Here is an 18914-nt window from a genome sequence, read left to right as displayed (position 1 = left end):
TTATCTCTCTAAACTGCATTCAAGATAATTACCTCAGCTCTTTCAGTTAACTAATTTTCTTTTCAACTGAGTATGATCTACTGTTTATACTCTGCATTCCTAACCCTACTCTGCATTCCTAACCGTATTCTGCATTCCTAATTTCAGTGATCATATTTTTCATTTCAGAAATTCCACCTGTTATTCACCTCTTTCACTGGGATTTTAATTTCTTCGTTTATCACTAATCATTTTGTAGATTCTTTTAAGTTATTCTAATTGAGTTATTAGGGATGCCATTATTCCTATTTGTGTGACTGTTAACTCTCTTTCATTATCAATGCTTTCCCTGTATGACATGTAATTTTTGACTTGGGATCATCTTCCACTGACACCGTTTTCTCTGTGACAGCCTCATTCACCCTGGATTGCAGGGTGGTGCTACAGTAGTGTTGCAGTTGTTTTTGCCAGGTACCCCAAGGGGTCAGATTTTGAGTTAATGTTTTGTTTGTTTGTTTGTTTTCTTTCTTATTGGAGTATAGTTGCTTTACTTGAGTTAATGTTTTGACCTGGATTAACCACAGTGATCTGTCAGTGTGTGTGAAGACTCCATGCACATGCATGATACAGGCTTGAGCATTCTGTATCCCATGGGATACATATTTTCCCCACCTAGGATCCCAGAGAGATACAAGCTTCCTTGATTCTTCCCTGAAGTGCAGAGAAATAACAGGAGTGGCCGCCCTTCATGGCTCCAGCCTCGTGCAGGGATTTGCCCTGTGTGCCCACCTCACATGGGTCCAGGCTGCATCTCTCTATTTCAGTCCTTGGGTGGTAGGAACTGTAGTTGGGTCTGATGTCACCCATGGTCACCAAGTAAAGGCTCTGAACTTAACCACACTGGCTAGGTTCCATCTGTTTCTTTTTCACATCAGAGGATCTATTTTCTTTCAAGCTCACTATATATTGAAAGAGAGTTTTGTTGTTGCCTTTGTTGTTGTTGGGCCTTATACAGAATATCCTTACACTTGTAGCATGAGAGGGAGCTATAACAGTGCAGTCACCAGCATTTTCAGAACCAGAAGTAGGAGGATTTTTCATCCCCATATACTTTTTCCTGGTTTGGGGTTACTCCCTGTCCCTGACTCTCTGCTCCTGCTGTTTACACACGGTGGCTTCTTGAATCTCATTGATACAATGGATTAGATATTATCTTATTTTTTCTTCTTTCTTATAGGAACTCATAGAATATATTTGCTCTTATTCCTCAGAATCATCACTGTGTCATGGGTCCCCAGGATCATCCCCCAGGTTTAACGATTCTCTAGGGGGACTCACCAAAAGTTGTACTGGTGACTATGATTTATTCCAGCCAAAGAATACAAGTAAAATCAGCAAAGGGAAAAAGCATATGGAGCAAAGTTCAGAAGAAACCCGGCGCAGGCATCCAAGAATTCTCTCCCAGTGGAGTCACGCAAGATGCTCCTAATCCCCCAGCAATGAGCTGTGACTACACAATATGAGAGCTACCACAGAAGCCCACTGGAGACTCAATGCCAGTGGGGCCCAGTCACACAGACACCCTCTGCCTGGCGCATACCAAAATTCCAGTCTCCCAGAAAGAAAACAGGTGTTCAGCATAAACCATAGTTGTTTGCACAAAAAAGTTGAGGCACAGTGAGCCATTCTTACCAACTTTGCAAGCAGGCTTTTCTAAGAGTAGCAGTTTTAGGACTGCTATGTTAACTCTTTTTTGTACTTCCCCCTTCTTTTGAACTGGACATTGTTTTTATGGTTCCGAATGGGATTTTTTTCTCTGTATGTTTTTTCTTTTCTATATTTACCAGATTTCCTGCTATAAGGCCAGATTCTTAAAATGAAAACAAATGTTTACAGAGTCCTGCAGTGTACATGAATGCTTGAACATATAACTAGATAGAGAAAAATTTTCCACCAGAATAACATGAGAGAACTATTGGTTATTGGAAAAATACATTGTTACTGCTCAAGATAAAAGCTGAGACCCACCCCACTACCCTCCAGGGCACTGAGTGCAGGAAGAAAGAGAATCTTGTAGGAAACAAGAGAATTTTGTGGATTGCTCAAGACAGGGGTGCGGAGAAGAGAGAATGAGCGTGGGAAGGTGAATCCTGGGAAACACTGCACACTGCAATTTGGCTCCACCTTATAACACTCCCCACATACACACTCACACTCACACATTCCATAAAATGTGCAAAATTTCATAAAATGCTTCATGTGAGTGAGTGCATTGTGAAATTTGGTGACAAGGCTCAGTTCTGTTCAGTGAAGCAGATAGCGTGTAAGGAAGTGAGAGAGTGGAGGCCAAGGGAAGCAAGAGAATGAGGCAATGGCTTCTCATAGAAATGATGGCAATGATTTTTAACTGTCACAGGCACTTTGAGGGTTGGAGATAAGTTTATTAACACTAGTGGGCTCATGGACCCCCATGGTGTGTGTGGGTGTGTATTTAAATAAAATATGGATTGATATCCACCAATCAGTGTTAATCATTATTTATGTGTCAGTAGTAAGCACTAGTGATCTTCATTAAATTTTTTCTTGTCTTCATGCTCTAATTTTTCTTCAAAGAATATATATTACTTGTAACATCAAAAAACAATAAAATATGTTCAAAATTATGAGGTCCCTTCAAAAATGACTTTTAAAACACTTCTAAATAGCTTGAACCTATACTAGCATTTTTCCCTAGTTTTTTTTTTCAATGTTGGCTCCTTTTTGGAATTTAAAAAAAATTTTATTGGGGTATAGTTGATTTACAATGTTGTGTTAGTTTCAGGTGTACAGCAAAGTGATTCTGTTATACATATACATATATCCACTCTTTTTTAGATTCTTTTCCCATATAGGCCATTACAGAGTACTGAGTAGAGTCCCCTGTGCTATACAATAGGTCTGTATTAGTTATCTGTTTTATGTATAGTAGGATGTATATGTCAATCCCAGTCTCCCAATTTATCCCTATAAATATCAGTTAAGTCCATCTTGTTTAATGTATCATTTAAAACTTGTGTTTCCTTATTTGTTTTCAATTTGGATGATCTGTCCATTGTTGAAAGGGGTGTTAAAGTCCCCTACTATGATTGTGTTACTGTCAATTTCCCCTTTTATGGTTGTTAGCATTTGCCTTATGTATTGAGGTGCTCCTATGTTGGGTGCATAAATATTTACAATTGTTACATCTTCTTGGATTGATCCCTTGATCATTCTGTAGTGTCCTTCTTTGTCTCTTGTAGTAGCATTTATTTTAAAGTCTATTTTGTCTGATATGAGAATTGCTACTCCAGCTTTCTTTTGATTTCCATTTGCATGGAATATCTTTTTCCATCCCCTCACTTTCAGTCTGTATGTGTCCTTAGGTCTGAAGTGGGTCTCTTCTAGACAGCATATGTACGGGTCTTGTTTTTGTATCCATTCAACCAGTCTGTGTCTTTTGGTTGGAGCATTTAATCCATTTACATTTAAGGTAGTTATCGATATGTATGTTCCTATTACCATTTTCTTAATTGTTTTGAGTTTGTTATTGTAGGTCTTTTCCTTCTCTTGTGTTTCCTGCCTAGAGAAAGTCCTTTAGCATTTGTTGTAAACCTGGTTTGGTGGTGCTGAATTCTCTTAGCTTTTGCTTGTCTGTAAAGGTTTTAATTTCTCCATCAAATCTGCATGAGATCCTTGCTGGGTAGAGTGATCTTGGTTGTAGGTTTTTCCCTTCCATCACTTTAAATATGTCCTGCCACTCCCTTCTGGCTTGCAGAGTTTCTGCTGAAAGATCAGCTGTTAACCTTATGGGGATTCCCTTGTATGTTATTTGCTGTTTTTCCCTTGCTGCTTTTAATATTTTTTGTTTGTACTTAATTTTTGATAGTTTGATTAATATGTGTCTTGGCATGTTTCTCCTCGGATTTATCCTGTATGGGACTCTCTGTGCTTCCCGGACTTGACTGACTAGTTCCTTTCCCATATTAGGGAAGTTTTCAACTCTAATCTCTTCAGATATTTTCTCAGTCCCTTTCTTTTTTCTCTTCTCCTTCTGGGACCCCTGTAATTCGAATGTTGGTGCATTTAATGTTGTCCCAGAGGTCTCTGAGACTGTCCTCAATTCTTTTCATTCTTTTTTCTTTATTCTGCTCTGTGGTAGTTATTTCCACTATTTTATCTTCCAGGTCACTTATCTGTTCTTTGCCTCAGTTATTCTGTTAATTGATTCCTTCTAGAGAATTTTTAATTTCATTTATTGTGTTGTTCATCATTGTTTGTTTGCTCTTTAGTTCTTCTGGGTCCTTGTTAAACGTTTCTTGCATTTTGTCTATTCTGTTTCCAAGATTTTGGGTCATCTTTACTATCATTACTCTGAATTCTTTTTCAGGTAGACTGCCTATTTCCTCTTCATTTGTTTGGTCTGGTGGGTTTTTACCTTGCTCCTTCATCTGCTGTGTTTCTCTGTCTTCTCATTTTGCCTAACTTACTATGTTTGGAGGTCTCCTTTTCACAGCCTGCAGGTTCGTAGTTCCTGTTGTTTTTGGTGTCTACCCCCAGTGGCTAAGGTTGGTTCAGTGGGTCATGTAGGCTTCCTGGTGGAGGGGACTGGTGCCTGTGTTCTGGTGGATGAGGCTGGATCTTGTCTTTCTGGTGGGTAGGACTGCCTCCGGTGGTATGTTTTGGGGTGTCTGTGCCCTTATTTTGATTTTAGGCAGCCTCTCTGCTAATGGGTGGGGTTGTGTTCTTGTGTTGCTAGTTGTTTGGCATAGAGTGTCCAGCACTGTAGCTTGCTGGTCATTGAGTGGAGCTGGGTCTTAGCATTGAGATGGAGATCTCTGAGAGAGCTTTTGCCGTTTGATATTATTTGAGGCCAGGAGGTCTCTGGTGGACCAGTGTCCTGAACTCGGCTCTCCTACCTCTGACTCGGCTCTCCTACCTCAGAGGCTCAGGCCTGGCACCCGGGCAGAGCACCAAGACCCTGTCAGCCACACGGCTCAGAAGAAAAGGGAGGAAAAGAAGAGAGAGAGAGAGAGAGAGAGAGGAAGAAAAATAAAGTTATTAAAATAAAAAATATATTATTTTTTAAAAAGTAACAAAAAAAAGAAAGAAAGAAAGCAACCAAACCAAAAAACAAATCCACCAATGATAACAAGTGCTAAAACTACACTAAAAAACAACAACAACAACAAAAAACGGGCAGACAGAACCCTAGGACAAATGGTGAAAGCAAAGCTATACAGACAAAATCACACAAAGAAGCATACGCATACACACTCACAAAAGGAGAAAAAGGAAAAATATATATATTAAAAAAAATAAAGGAAGAGAGCAACCAAATCAATAAACAAATCTACCAATGATGATAAGCTCTAAATACTAAACTAAGATAAACATAAAACCAAAAACAACTTAGATGCAGGAAGCAAACCCCAAGTCTACAGCTGCTCCCAAAGTCCACCTCCTCAATTTTGGGATGATTCATTGTCTACTCAGGTATTCCACAAATGCAGGGTACATCAAGTTGATTGTGGAGATTTAATCCTCTGCTCCTGAGGCTGCTGGGAGAGTTTTCCCTTTCTCTTCTTTGTTCGCACAGCTCCTGGAGTTCAGCTTTGGTTTCGGCCCCGCCTCTGCATGTAGGTTGCCGGAGGGCGTCTGTTCTTCACCCAGACAGGAGAGGGTTAAAGGAGCAGCGGATTAGGGGGCTTTGGCTCACTCAGACCAGGGGAGGAAGGGGTACAAAATGCGGGGTGAGCCTGCAGCGGCAGAGGCCGGCGTGATGTTGCACCAGCCTGAGGCACGATGTGTGTTCTCCTGGTCAAGTTGTCCTGGGATCACGGGACCCTGGCAGTGGCGGGCTGCACAGGCTCCCGGGAGGGGAGGTGTGGATAGTGACCTGTGCTTGCAACAGGCTTCTTGGGGGCTGCAGCGGCAGCCTTAGCATCTCATGCCCGTCTCTGGGGTCTGTGCTGATAGCCGCAGCTCACGCCCATCTCTGGAGCTCATTTAGGCGGTGCTCTGAATCCCCTCTCCTCACGCCTCCCAAAACAATGGTCTCTTGCCTCTTAGGCAGGTCCAGACTTTTTCCCAGACTCCCTCCCGGCTAGCTGTGGCACACTAGCCCCCTTCAGGCTGTGTTCAGGCAGCCAAGCCCAGTCCTCTCCCTGGGGTCTGAACTCCAAAGCCCGAGCCTCAGCTCCCAGCCCCCGCCTGCCCTGGCGGGTGAGCAGACAAGCCTCTCAGGCTGGTGAGTGCTGGTCAGCAGCGATCCTCTGTGCGGGAATTTCTCTGCTTTGCCCTCTGCACCTGCACTCTCCTCCGTGGCTCCAAAGCTTCCCCCTGCCCACCCACCATCTCCACCAGTGAAGGGGCTTCCTAGTGTGTGGAAACTTCTCCTTCACAGTTCCCTCCCAGAGGTGCAGGTCCCATCCCCATTCTTTTGTCTCTGTTTTTCTTTTTTCTTTTGCCCTACCCAGGTACGTGGGCAGTTTTTTGCCTTTGGGAAGTCTGAGGTCTTCTGCCAGCGTTCAGTAGGTGTTCTGTAGGAGCTGGTCCTCACGTAGATGTATTTTTAATGTATTTTTGGGGAGGAAGGTGATCTCCACGTCTTGCTCCTCCACCATTTTGAAGCTATCTCCACTAAAGCAGTTTTCACAGTGATTTTTCCCGTTGACATTCCCACCAGATGTGTTGAAATGTGAGTTTCTTTTGATGCATAGTCTTACCAAATTTGGCAAACTTTACCAATCTTATGGTTTAAAATTTTTTTCAGTATGATCTTAATTTGCATTTCCCTGGTTACTTACAAGGATAAGCAGCTTTACTGTTTGTTTGCCATTCTGTTTCCTCTTTTATGAAATGCGTGCCCACATATGCTGCCTATTTTTCTATTGTTTGTCATTTTCTCGTACCTTCATAGGAATGAATCTTGGAGGAGGAATGTGAGTGGACAGTTTAGCACACTAGGCCCTTGGGATTATCTAGTCCATCAAACTGCCAGAAGCAAGAGTCCATTGTAAATTTTACATAAATTTTACGTAAATCTTAAAATCCTCTCCCATCTTTCTGCTGTATAGGGTTTTATCGGTTCCCATAAAGAGCAGGTGTTGAAGGTTTACTACTTGCCTGGAGTACCTGAGATCTTTCAAAGGAGCTTCCAGATACAGATTGCCCACTTGGACCCAGAAAATATTACTCTGAGTGGAGAGGGAATCTTTCCCCGAATCTGCGTCGATCTCCCCAGGAACCTCAAAGGTACTTCTGCCCTCTATAGTATTTCCCCACTGGATGACAAGATGTGTTTTAGCTGCTTATTATAAGGTTGATGGCAACTCGCGTTATTTGTTTGGCAGTCCTCACAACTTCCCTTTTGTGTTATTCCTGAATTGCAAAAAACGTCAAGAGTTGAAATTGACTTGGTGACCTGAGATGAGTAAGACAAGATAGGGTCCATGGTAGTTCCAAATTAAGACCCCTGGCCAATTTTGCCATCATTAAATTACTTAAAGAGGGATCAGGACATTGTACTTCCAAAAGCCTTTTCCTCCATCACATGTTCCTTCCAACTGCACTCTCTCACTGAGTTGTCACTCACAGATGGCCATTGAGAAGGCAAAGGCTGATTGTACTGCAAGGAATACAGTTCTCAGAATATCAATATAAACTGTACAGAAAGGCAGCTAAGGTTCCAACCCCTTATGCTGGCAGTACAGTTTGGAGACTAATTTAGACTTATCAGTTGTCTGCCCACATCCTTAGCCAAGGCTTTTCTGGGTAACATCTGGCACCCAGAGCCATCCCTCTGTATCAGAATATTTCTGTCTTGGCAGATCCTGAAGCTCACCCCAGCAGCTCTTTTAGCCACAGACTGACTCTGGCTCTTTCTTCCTGACATGGACTACAGGATGAAGAGTCAAGAGAAACTTCTCACCCTGCTTCATGAACCCTCTTCAAGCTCTTTGAAATCTACATTCCCTAAGCAGCTTCAGACTAAGCCCTCCCACCTCAGCCTTTCCTCCTACCCCACTCCCCAAAGTCACTAACTCACCTGTTGATGGTCATGCATTAAATCCTAATTGTCCGCTCCCTGATAATATGAAGACAAATATTAATAAATCTAAGACCATGTTACACTCTAGTATCTAGAGTTCCAGCCAGCCGGAGGTTAGTCCAACTCTACGTATAATTGTCAAGAAGAAAAGCCTTTGCCACCTGGTTGAAAACTGGGTGCCCAGCTGGCCTCATGATGGCAGTAGACATGTTTGCCCAATACAGGGCTTTAAAATAATTTAAATCTGAATACTAGTTGGGTCTTCTGTACTCCAGTTCACCACAGTCCCAGCACTTCCTATGGTTTCATAGAAGGCACTTTAATGACTTTGCTTACCTTGCCCCTCAAGCATTTGAATTTGCGCTGGCTTACTGGTGAACTGGTGAAATCTCTCTCCCCATTGCCCAGCCTGCCTGATTCAGGGGACTGTAGCTTATTTAGTCGTAGTTAAAGCAACTTGAACCAAGTATATTCTTTTTGTTAACAGAGAATTAATAAACATGAAGACCAACCTAAAGGGTGACCATCCACCTGGGTTTGTCCAGCATGGAGGGTTTTCCCAGGTGGTGCAGCCATCAGTGCTAGAACTGGGAAAGTATCAAGTAGGCTGGGATCCAGTTGGTCACCCTATGAGTGGCTCAGGATGTTACTGTCATTAAGTTCTTGAGAAACAGTTGGTAGCCCACTAAAGCATAATCTCATAAAACTCAGTGAGTTCTCTTTTACAAATTCTACTCATTCACAAATTATCCTCTGAAGCAGAGAAAACATGGCAGGCTAAGTTTCACAAAGTTCACTTCCCTTCTCACTTTATTTACCCTGAGCTTAGAGTCTGTGTTTTAGGCATAATTCATATATTTCTAGCCATTCAGATTTCCTTCTCCTTCCAACCCCCACAGGATGTGAGAAGTATGAAATCTTCTTAAATCAGGCCAGAAAAAACCTAGAAGACACCAAAAATGAAATGTTTGACTACTTAGAGAGACCTGAGGAAGTGCCTGAGGATGAATCTTCTGAGGTAAGATTGGCTTCGCTCTGCACAGGAAGTAGATTCACAGGAAGCTGCAAAAAAATGTTTTTCCCAGTGGTAACATCTTGCATAACTATAGAACAGTATCAAAACCAGGAAATTGACATTGGTACAAGCCATAGAGCTTATTCAGATTTCATCAGTTTTATATGTACTCGTGGGTCTGTCTCTGCATGTCTGCATGTCTCTGTATGTATGCATATCTGCGTCTGTGTGTGGTTCTAATCCAATTTTTTCACGTGTAGTTTTGTGTATCCACCACCACAATTAAGATACAGAAGTGTTCCATCTCCGTAAGTATCCCTTGTGCTCACTGGGGAAATAGAATTATAAGCAAAAATCTCTTTCCAACCCACAAAATCTCTCCACAAAGGTGGAAGAGAAAGAATCCAACTTTATTATTGATAAGCATTAAAGCAGAAAGTGTTCCGTGTCTCTGTCAGTCTGCTAGGAGATTGCAAAGACAGAAAGAAATCTCAGTCTTTCATAAAGCCAAGCAGATACAACCTATTATATACATGTTCTCAAGGTAAACAGTAACTAGTCCTTAAGTAAAAACTATAACTAGTCCTCAAGTAAGAGGACTTGACAGCACCATTTGTCACACTTAGTTCATGCTGAATTCACATGGTAATTGGGGTGACCATCTGTGTTAGCTAATTGGCTTTACCCAAAGGGAAAACAAACCTTTTGTGTTTTTATGACAGGGTCCTCTGAAGTTGAGCTCCTATCCTCCCACAGAAATGGCAGGATAGGATATGGGGCTCTATCTTCCTTGACGATGACATGTCAAAGAGATGGTTCCCAGGTCCTTAAGGAAGATGTTCCTGGGTTGTGAAGCTGATAAAAAGTCTTAGCCTATGAAAAGATTTATATATATTTCCAAGAGACAGAGAAAGATCTTACAAGTTTTCTTGAAAATGAAGCTGGAAGAAGTCTCTACCCTTATTTTCAACAGGGAGAATTGAGCCTCTTTTTTTTTTGCCGCACCTCTTGGCTTACAGGATCTCAGTTCCTGACCAGGGATTGAACCGGGGCTGCAGCAGTGAAAGCCCGGAATCCTAACCACTAGGCCACCAGGGAACTCCCTTGAGTCTCTTATTTTTAATTTGTTTTTTTTTTTTTTTTGCATTTGGAACATTTATTTCAGGAAATACATTTTGTTTTTGCCTTTACATGCTTCTCCCTTATAGCCATCCCCAATCTCCTCACCCCTTTCCCCTGGCAGCCACTATAGTTCTCCATCTCTATAATCTTGTTATGAGTATAGAAGAGTTATGTAAATGGAATCCTACAGTATGTAACCTTTTGAGATTATTTTTTTTTCATTCAGCATAATGCCCTTGAGATCCATTAACATAAATAGTTCATGCCTTACTCCATTGCTCAGTAATACTCCATGGCACAGATGTACAGTTTGTTTAACCACCTTGAACCCCAACAAAAATTTTAACACCACAGATATACTGTATATCTATTTATTCACTGTGGCCCTTTGGAGGGCCACAAGCCATTGTAATATCTAAGATTTTCTCACTCTCTCCTCCATGAAGCAACTTTCACCCCCTTAGGGGTGGTTTTGCCCCCATTGAGAACGCATGTTCTCAAAGAATTTGCTTACTTGCTCTTCTCTCTTGCTCCAGTTAAATGCTCAACTCCAGATGGAAGTAGAGCGGCTTATAGTCCAAAACTATGCCACAGAACATCAGAAATCAATTGTCTTTGGTTCCGTGGACAACTTCTGCCATCAGAGTCACCGCAAACCGATCAAGTGAGCGCCCTTCCATGTCGTGTTTGTTTCAGAGTGTGGCAGAGCCAGCGGTGCCCTCCACCGGAGTGCTCCATGAATTAATGATTGACTATGTACGGATGAAATCCACTCGCCTTACATGTGTGCCGTTCTCTAGCAGCCAGCCAACCAGGCAGGTCTCTGCCTCTTAGTCAGAAACCTCCCACTTTGTCTAATAGATGGGCCGGTTTCAGGTCCTTAAGGACCAGCACTGAAGGTGTTTAGAGATGACGGCTAAAGCAGCAATGTGGTCTTCTGGGGGAAGTGTCTTGTTCCTCGTCTCCATTCTGGAGAGTGGTGGTTCTCTACTCCAGAGAATAGAATTGTGCAGAGGAGATGGAAGAAAGCCTCACACTCTTACACATTTGGAAATGTGAGTGGTAAGAAGACCTTGTTAACTGTTTCAGAGTCCAGCTGCCAGAATACATCCTAGACTTTGGCTACATCACCCTTGGTGACGTCCGAACCCACATCATCAAGATCACCAACACCAGTCACTTCCCAGTGTCCTTCCATGCAGAAAAGCATGTCCTTCACGACACAGGTAACCAGGATGGAGACCCTTCCTATTGCACTCTGTCATTTCTAACACGATGCCCATCTGTACTGTCCTGGAGTGCTTCTTCTGGGATCAGCTGAAAGAATTGTTGGGCCATTAATTGATACTTTGAGTGGTCATCCTGCCTCCGATGGGCTGTATCTAGAGCAGCTCTTGATTGCTACTTTTCTTTTCCTCAAAGAAATTTTGTTTGTCTTGGTCCAGGCTTCAGTATTGAGCTAGATCGTGTGAAGAATCTGCCTTACTGTGAAACGGAAACATTTGAAGTGAGATTTGATGCACAAGGGGCCAGCCTTTCTGTTGGAAACAAAAATGTCATTCTGCCCATCAAGGTAAGATGCATCACGAGGCCCAGCTGATCCTCCCCAGCTTCCATCTCTGCTTGCTGATCACCCCTGTGATGATCCAGTTACTATTTCAGAGCCGTGATTCTTTCTCCAATCCCATGTGACATGGTAACAACAATTTTATGCCCACTCTAGGTGGTTGGAGGGCCAGCAGTTCACATCTGTCTCCAAGCCAAGGTGACCATTCCCAGTATGACACTGTCTTGTGGAAAAGTGGAGTTTGCCACAATTCAGTGTGGACAGTGCCTCGTGGAAACTATTCAGCTTTCCAATCACCTCCAAGTCCCTTGTGAATGGTTTATCCACACCCCTAAGCAAGTTAGCAAGGTAAATGAATTGTGGCCCATTGTCCCCTTTTTTCCATCTCCATTTAAGTCAGATTTATAATTCTAATCCGTCACTCTCTTCATTTCACCCTTCTGCTCAAAGACTTTCAGCGACAACCATTGCCCCCTGAATAAAATGTAGGCCCTCAGCCCAGCACTCAAGGACTATCAGGCCATGCTATCTCGCGAATGTCATGTCGTATTTATCTTTGTGCCCTGACACCTGGGAAGTAATCAGTAAACATAGATTGAGTGGGTGGACGGTGGAGGCATTTTCCAAAGAAAATGGTCTAATTGTCTACTATTTATTTGCCAGCTGGAGAAACACATGCCAAAGTACTTAAGACGGAAACTATGTGCTGAATTCAAGCCAAAGACACGGATCTTTGAGATTCAGCCCACTTCTGGGGTCTTGGATCCTGGTGAGAAGTCCAACATGCAAGTGAAATTCATGCCCAAAGAAGAGGTAAGCTTTAAAGAAATGCAGTCTCATTCAGACTCTCTGGATCTCTTTGAGCTGTACTCGAAGTCCATGCTTGATTGGGTCTCCAGGGAAACTTTGAGTGACCTGTCCCTCACTATTCTGATTATGACATTCAGTGCTCTGGTTCATGCAGGAGCTGTGTCCTGGTGGTTAGGAGCACCGGCTCTGGAATCGGCAGATCTATCTAACACTTTGACTTTTACCAACAGACCCGGCTTAGTGGCCTTCTGCCTCTGACTAAGAGGCTGCATGGCTTTGGGCAAATTATTCAGCCTCGCTAAACCTCAGTTTGCTCATAGATAAAATGAAAAATAATAATATCACATGTCCAAAATCCCTTATTGCAATTCCAAAATCCAATAAGTTCTAAAAACTGGGGGAAAAATTTTTTTAAGTTTCGGACCCAAACTCATTTGGCAGAAAAACCTATCTGAACTGACATGAGACTACTTAACCTTTATTTATCCCCCTTGGTTTGCAGACTCAAACACTGCAACTGCAGAAATATTAATGTGTTTGATTACAGGGGATGCTGCTAAGGCTACTATGTAACATAGGGTATATGCTCTGTGTTTACCTTTTTAAAACTCTGAATTTGAAAGCATCTGGCCCCTAGGGTTTCAGGTAAGAAATTATCAACCTGCAGTAGCTACCTCCTAAGGGTCATTTTGAAGATTAAATGAATTAATGTGAATAAAATGCATAGCATACTGCTCTGTATGTAGTGTCTCAATATCTATTTACTATTATCATCAGTAGTTGTGATAATAATAAGTACTTTCTGGTAGACATACTCCCTGGGCCTCACAAGTGTTTCTTTTGCAAACACCATGAGCACGAAGCTACTCCTGACAAAGAATACAGTAAAAAAATAATAAGAATCCTAGAACCAGAGAGGATCTCAAGAGGTTACACTGTAAAGACTTTTGCTGAAAGCCTAAGGCATTTGGGAGATGTTTTTCTTTATTCTTTTAAAAGAAGAAATCGATGTGAGTTTTATAAAATACCCATGGTTAACTCCCGTTTTCCTGGTAACGGCTTTGAGGAAGTGCTTCAGAATCTACAATGAGAAGAAAGAAAAGAGAATGACTTCATATCTGATTCTAAAATAGAGTCCCTGTTTCTGTCATTATCAAAATCTCCCCAACCCTTTTAAAAGAAAAGAAAACTAATGTGTTTGTCATTCTTAGAGAGTCTTAAGACTGCCAGCAGGTTTACTCAAGATTTTGGATGTTTTACTGAAAAAAATACCAGTAAATATAGTAAAAAAAAAAAAAAAAAAAAGATTTGTTTGGGCAGTTCCATAAGTGTTGAGTTAGCATTGGTCAAAATTAATAAAATGTTTCCACCAAATGGGATAGGAATTTTTTTAAGTATCATTTTTTACTGAAGTATAGTTAATTTACAATGAATACATATATTTTTTTCAGACTCTTTTCCATTGCAGGCTATTATAAGATATTGAGTATAGTTCCCTATGCTATACAGTAGGTCCTTATTGTTTACCTATTTTATATATAGTAATGTGTATATATTAATCCCAAACTCCTCATTTATCTCTCCCCCCCAGCCCACTATCCCCTTTGGTAACCATAAGTTTGTTTTCTATGTCTGAGTTTATTTCTGTCTTGTAAATAAGTTCACTTGTATCACTTTTTTAGATTCCACATATAAGCGATATCATATGATATTTGTCTTTCTCTATCTGGCTTACTTCACTTAGTATGATAATCTCTAGGTCCATCCATGTTGCTGCAAATGGTATTATTCCATTCTTTTTTACTCCATTGTACATATATACCACATCTTCTTTGTCCATTCTTCTGTTGATGGACATTTAGGTTGCTTCCATGTCTTGGCTGTTGTAAACGGTACTTCTATGCACATTGAGGTGCATGTATCTTTTCAAATTAGAGTTTGGGAGAGGAATTTATTGGCCGTATACAAGGAACTGGTTAGCCTTGCAACCCATACAGTCCACACCTATATCTTCACCAGCATCAGCAGCACAGAGAAACACCGATGTCCACATTAACAACTCCTAGACATTATAACATGCGTTCAGAATACTTTGTGTTAGAAAACAAGATGAATGAAATGTTTTAGAAATATTTCCCTGGGACTTCCCTGGTGGTGTAGTGGTTAAGAATCCACCTGCCAGTGCAGGGAACATGGGTTCAATCCCTGGTCTGGGAAGATCCCACATGCCATGGAGCAACTAAGCCCATGCACCACAACTACTGAGCCTGTGCTCTAGAGCCCGTGAGCCACAACTACTGAGCCCACGCACCTAGAGCCAGTGCTCCGCAGCAAGAGAAGCCACCGCAATGAGAAGCCCATGCACTACAACGAAGAGTAGACCCTGCTCATCACTACTAGAGAAGGCCCACGTTCACCAACAAAGACCCGATGCAGCCAAAAAAAAAAAAAAAAAGTAAGAAATATTTCCCTAAAAAGCAGTTAAAATATAGAAGTTTGGATCACATAAGGTGCTAAACCCATAACTATATAGAAAACCTTCTTAGCCAATAATTTGTTCTCTTACTATCTCCAACAACAGGTATTTTTCTGAACTTGTATCTATGTCCTTAAACATTCTTTCCATCTGATTTTCCTTCCCTCTGAGCTAAGGTAGTTAAGAGCTCTCCAAATCGCTCAGCCAATCATGCTTTCCAAACCCAAGCCATGAGCCCAACAGTTTCAGAACAACCTGGGCATCTGGTTAAAACTACAGAATCCCCAGCCTTATCCTGCCCCTACCAAGTCAGGATCTCTAGGAATGGGCCTGTGAATATGCATTTTAATAGGTTCCTAAGTGAAACCAGATTAGAATAATTCGTATCATTATCAACTGGTATTTGGATTGTAATTGTATCAGACGAACTGATTGCGCTAGCTGATCATCTCTGACTAGCTGCTTAACTGTATCTTTAAATAATGGAAATATGATCTTTCAGATTCTCCAAGAAACAGACCTGGAGTCAAGAATTGGAGTGCAAGCAGATTATTTAGGAAGTGTAGGGAATACTAAAAGAGAAGTAGAAGGTGATAAGGAAAAGGAAGGCAGCTAATAGGGTGTGCGAGTGAGCCAGCTACCTTGGACACTGGACTGATTTATTGATTTATTTATTTTTGGCTGCCTTGGGTCTTTGTTGCTGCATGCAGACTTTCTCTAGTTGTGGCTAGCGGGGGCTACTCTTTGTTGCGGCGCACAGGCTTCTCGTTGTGGTGGCTTCTCTTGTTGCGGAGCACAGGCTCTAGTTGCACGGGCTTCAGTAGTTGTGGCATGTGGGCTCAATAGTTGTGGCTCGCGGGCTCTAGAGCGCAGGCTAGGTAGTTGTGGCACATGGGCTTAGTTGCTCCACGGCATGTGGGATCTTCCCAGACCAGGGCTCAAACCTGTGTCCCCTGCATTGGCAGGCAGATTCTTAACCACTGCGCCACCAGGGAAGTCCTGGACACTGGATCTTAATCCCACTGGAAACTCGGAGAAAATATACAAAATGCACATTTCAGAATTATCCCTCTCAGGAGTCTTTATACAGTAACTCCTGAGAGTCGTTGGTTAAGGATTGTCCCCAGAAGGTGTTACTTCTCTGACACTTCTGCCTTGCCCTGCCCTACCCATGGGCAGCAGGGCCCATGAAATGAGAGCCCAGAGGTGCAGACCCAGAGGTGCAGATAGTGGCAGTGGGACATCTGAGCACATTGGAGGATCTGAGGGTTATGAGAACAGCATTCACAGGACTGTGATGAAGCACTTGGTACAGTGCCTGGCATGCTAGATACCCAGTATTAACACTCTAATATAAGTTGCTCTCATGCAATTTTATAAGAAAACTTTTCTCTCTTAATCTAAACAGGATCAATTTTGTCCCCCAGTGGCTATCCGTTTTACATGTCACATAACAGAAAAAAATTTAGGTGCTTGTTTTGTTTTTATATTTTCCAGAAATTCTACAGCCAAACCTTGGTGTTCCAGATTGCCCAGAGTGATCAAAAGCTTACTCTACTGGCACAGGGGCAAGGTCTAGAGCCGTGCTTGGAATTTAGTCCCTCAGTTCTGGAGCTGGGGCCACTGCTGCCTTATGCACCTGGAGATGAGGCCGAGGTGGTGGTGAAGAATCCCTGCAACTTTCCCATTGAGTTTTACTCCTTAGAATTTGACCAGCAATATCTTGTAGAAGAGAAGGTGAGCAGAGACCAAAACCAAACTCCATTTTCCTACACATGCTGGGCCTTGCCAGGTACTCTTCTCTCTGCCTGGACAACTTCCTCCTCACCTTTGCTCCTTCTTCCTGTGAACCCTTCCCTGTCAATTTAAAGATCACTTTGCAGGCTTTCCTGACCTACTTCCCTTGCCCTAAGCAGAATTCATTCTTCTTTGTGATCTCATTATACATTTGAAACAACTAATTTAAAAACTAATACATGCTCATGTTAAAATTCAAACAGCAAAGAATGTATGCCATAGTCATTATATTTGAAATGAGTTTCTTGTAGACGGCATATATTTGGGTCATCTTTTTAATATACTCTGGCAGTCTTTGTTTTTAATTGGTGTATTTAGACCATTTACATTTAATGTAATCACGTTAGGGCTTAAATCTGCCTTTTTTTTTTTTTTTTTTCCTATTTGCTCTGGCTTGTATATTTTACAATTGCTCCTCCTTGTCCATTTTTTTTTAAACTTTATTCTTTAGAGCAGTTTTAGATTCACAGCAAAATTGAGGGGAAGATGCAGAGATTTTTCATATAACCCCTGCCCCCACACATGCACAGCCTCCCCCATTATCAACATCCCTCACTAGAATGGTATATTTTTTACAATTGATAAACCTATGTGACATCATAATCACCCAAAGTCCATAGTTTACATTACAGTTCACTCTTGGTGCATTCTATGGGTTTAGACAAATGTATAACAACATGTAGCAATCATTATAGTGTCAAAGTATTTTCATTGCCCTAAATATCCTCTGTGCTTCACATATTCATCCCTCCCTCCTCCCAACCCCTGGCAACCATTAATCTTTTTTACTGTCTCTGTAGTTTTGCCTTTTCCAGAATGCCATATAGTTGGAATCATAGAGTATGTAGATGTTCAAATTGGCTTCTTTCACTTAGTAATATGCATTTAAGGTTCCTCCATGTCTTTTCATGGCTTGATAGCTCATTTCTTTTTAGTGCTGAATGATATTCCGTTGTCTGGAAATACCACAGTTTATTTATCCATTCACCTACTGAAAGACATCTTGGTTGTTTCCAAGTTTTGGCAATTATGAATAAAGCTGCTATAAACATCTGTGTGCAGGTTTTTGTGTGAACATAAGTTTTCAACTCTTTAGGTAAATGCCAAGGAGTATGATTGCTGGATTCTATGGTAAGTGTATGTTTAGTTTTGTAAGAAGCTGTCAAACTGTCTTCCAAAATGGTTGTAACATTTTGCATTCCTACTAGCAGTAAATGAGAGTTCCTGTTGCTCCTTATCCTCACTAGCTTTTGATATTGTCAGGGTTTTGGATTTTGGCTGTTCTAATAGGTGTGTAGTGGTATCTCATTGTTGTTTTAATTTGCATTTCCCTGAAGGCATATATAATGTGGAATATCCATTCATACGCCTATTTGCCATCTGTATATTTTCTTTGGTGAGGTATCTGTTAAGGTCTTTGGCCCAATTTTTAATCAAGTTATCTGTTTCCTTATTGTTGAGCTTTAAGAGTTCTTTACGTATTTTGAATAATAGTCCTTTATCAGATGTGTCTTTTTCAAATATTTTCTCCCAGTCTGTGGCTTGTCTTTTCATTCTCTTGACATTATCTTTTGCAGAGCAGAAGTTTTTCATTTTAATGAAGTCCAGCTTATCAATTACTTTTTTCATAGACTGTGCCTTTGGAGTTGTGTCTAAAAAGTCATCACCGTACTCTAGGTCATCTAAATTTTCTGTTATGCTATCTTCTAGAAATTTTATAGTTTTATGTTTTTTGTTTAGGTCTACAATTCATTTGAGTTAATTTTTATGAAGTTAAGATCCACTCAGATTTATTTTTTTGCCAGTGGATGTCCAATTCCAGCATCATTTGTTGAAAAAAACTCTTTGCTCCATTGTATTGCATTTGCTCCTTTAGGAAAGATCAGTTGACTATGTTTATTTGGGTCTATTTCTGGAATCTCTGTTCTTTTCCATTGATCTATTCAGGTCCATTTTTACTGTCTCTACCCTGCTGTCCTACCTTGAGGCTGATCTGTATAAACTATGCCTTTATCTAATACCCTTAGTACCCTACTTTTTAGAAACTGCCTCTTAGTTCCCTACTATGAGCAATAATGAA

At 41.4% G+C, this 18914-nt stretch overlaps 1 protein-coding gene across 3 annotated transcripts in view; it reads left to right on the top strand.

Annotated features, from left to right (window-relative positions):
* HYDIN (HYDIN axonemal central pair apparatus protein) overlaps nt 1–18914 on the top strand; it is a gene marked incomplete at both ends in the record, with an annotated part of 352197 nt that overhangs the window by 219024 nt on the left and 114259 nt on the right. For all 3 annotated transcript variants that reach the window (XM_082863052.1, XM_082863051.1, XM_082863050.1), the window contains 8 exons: nt 7074–7251; nt 8947–9065; nt 10721–10848; nt 11274–11410; nt 11630–11757; nt 11908–12099; nt 12415–12564; nt 16535–16774. In XM_082863052.1, the coding sequence (XP_082719178.1) occupies nt 7074–7251; nt 8947–9065; nt 10721–10848; nt 11274–11410; nt 11630–11757; nt 11908–12099; nt 12415–12564; nt 16535–16774 (1272 nt within the window). The remainder of the gene's footprint in view (nt 1–7073; nt 7252–8946; nt 9066–10720; nt 10849–11273; nt 11411–11629; nt 11758–11907; nt 12100–12414; nt 12565–16534; nt 16775–18914) is intronic.

Source organism: Leucopleurus acutus (assembly GCF_964270905.1).
Source record: "Leucopleurus acutus genome assembly, chromosome: 20".
Taxonomy (NCBI): domain Eukaryota; kingdom Metazoa; phylum Chordata; class Mammalia; order Artiodactyla; family Delphinidae; genus Leucopleurus; species Leucopleurus acutus.
This window is presented reverse-complemented; position numbering and strand designations above follow the sequence as displayed.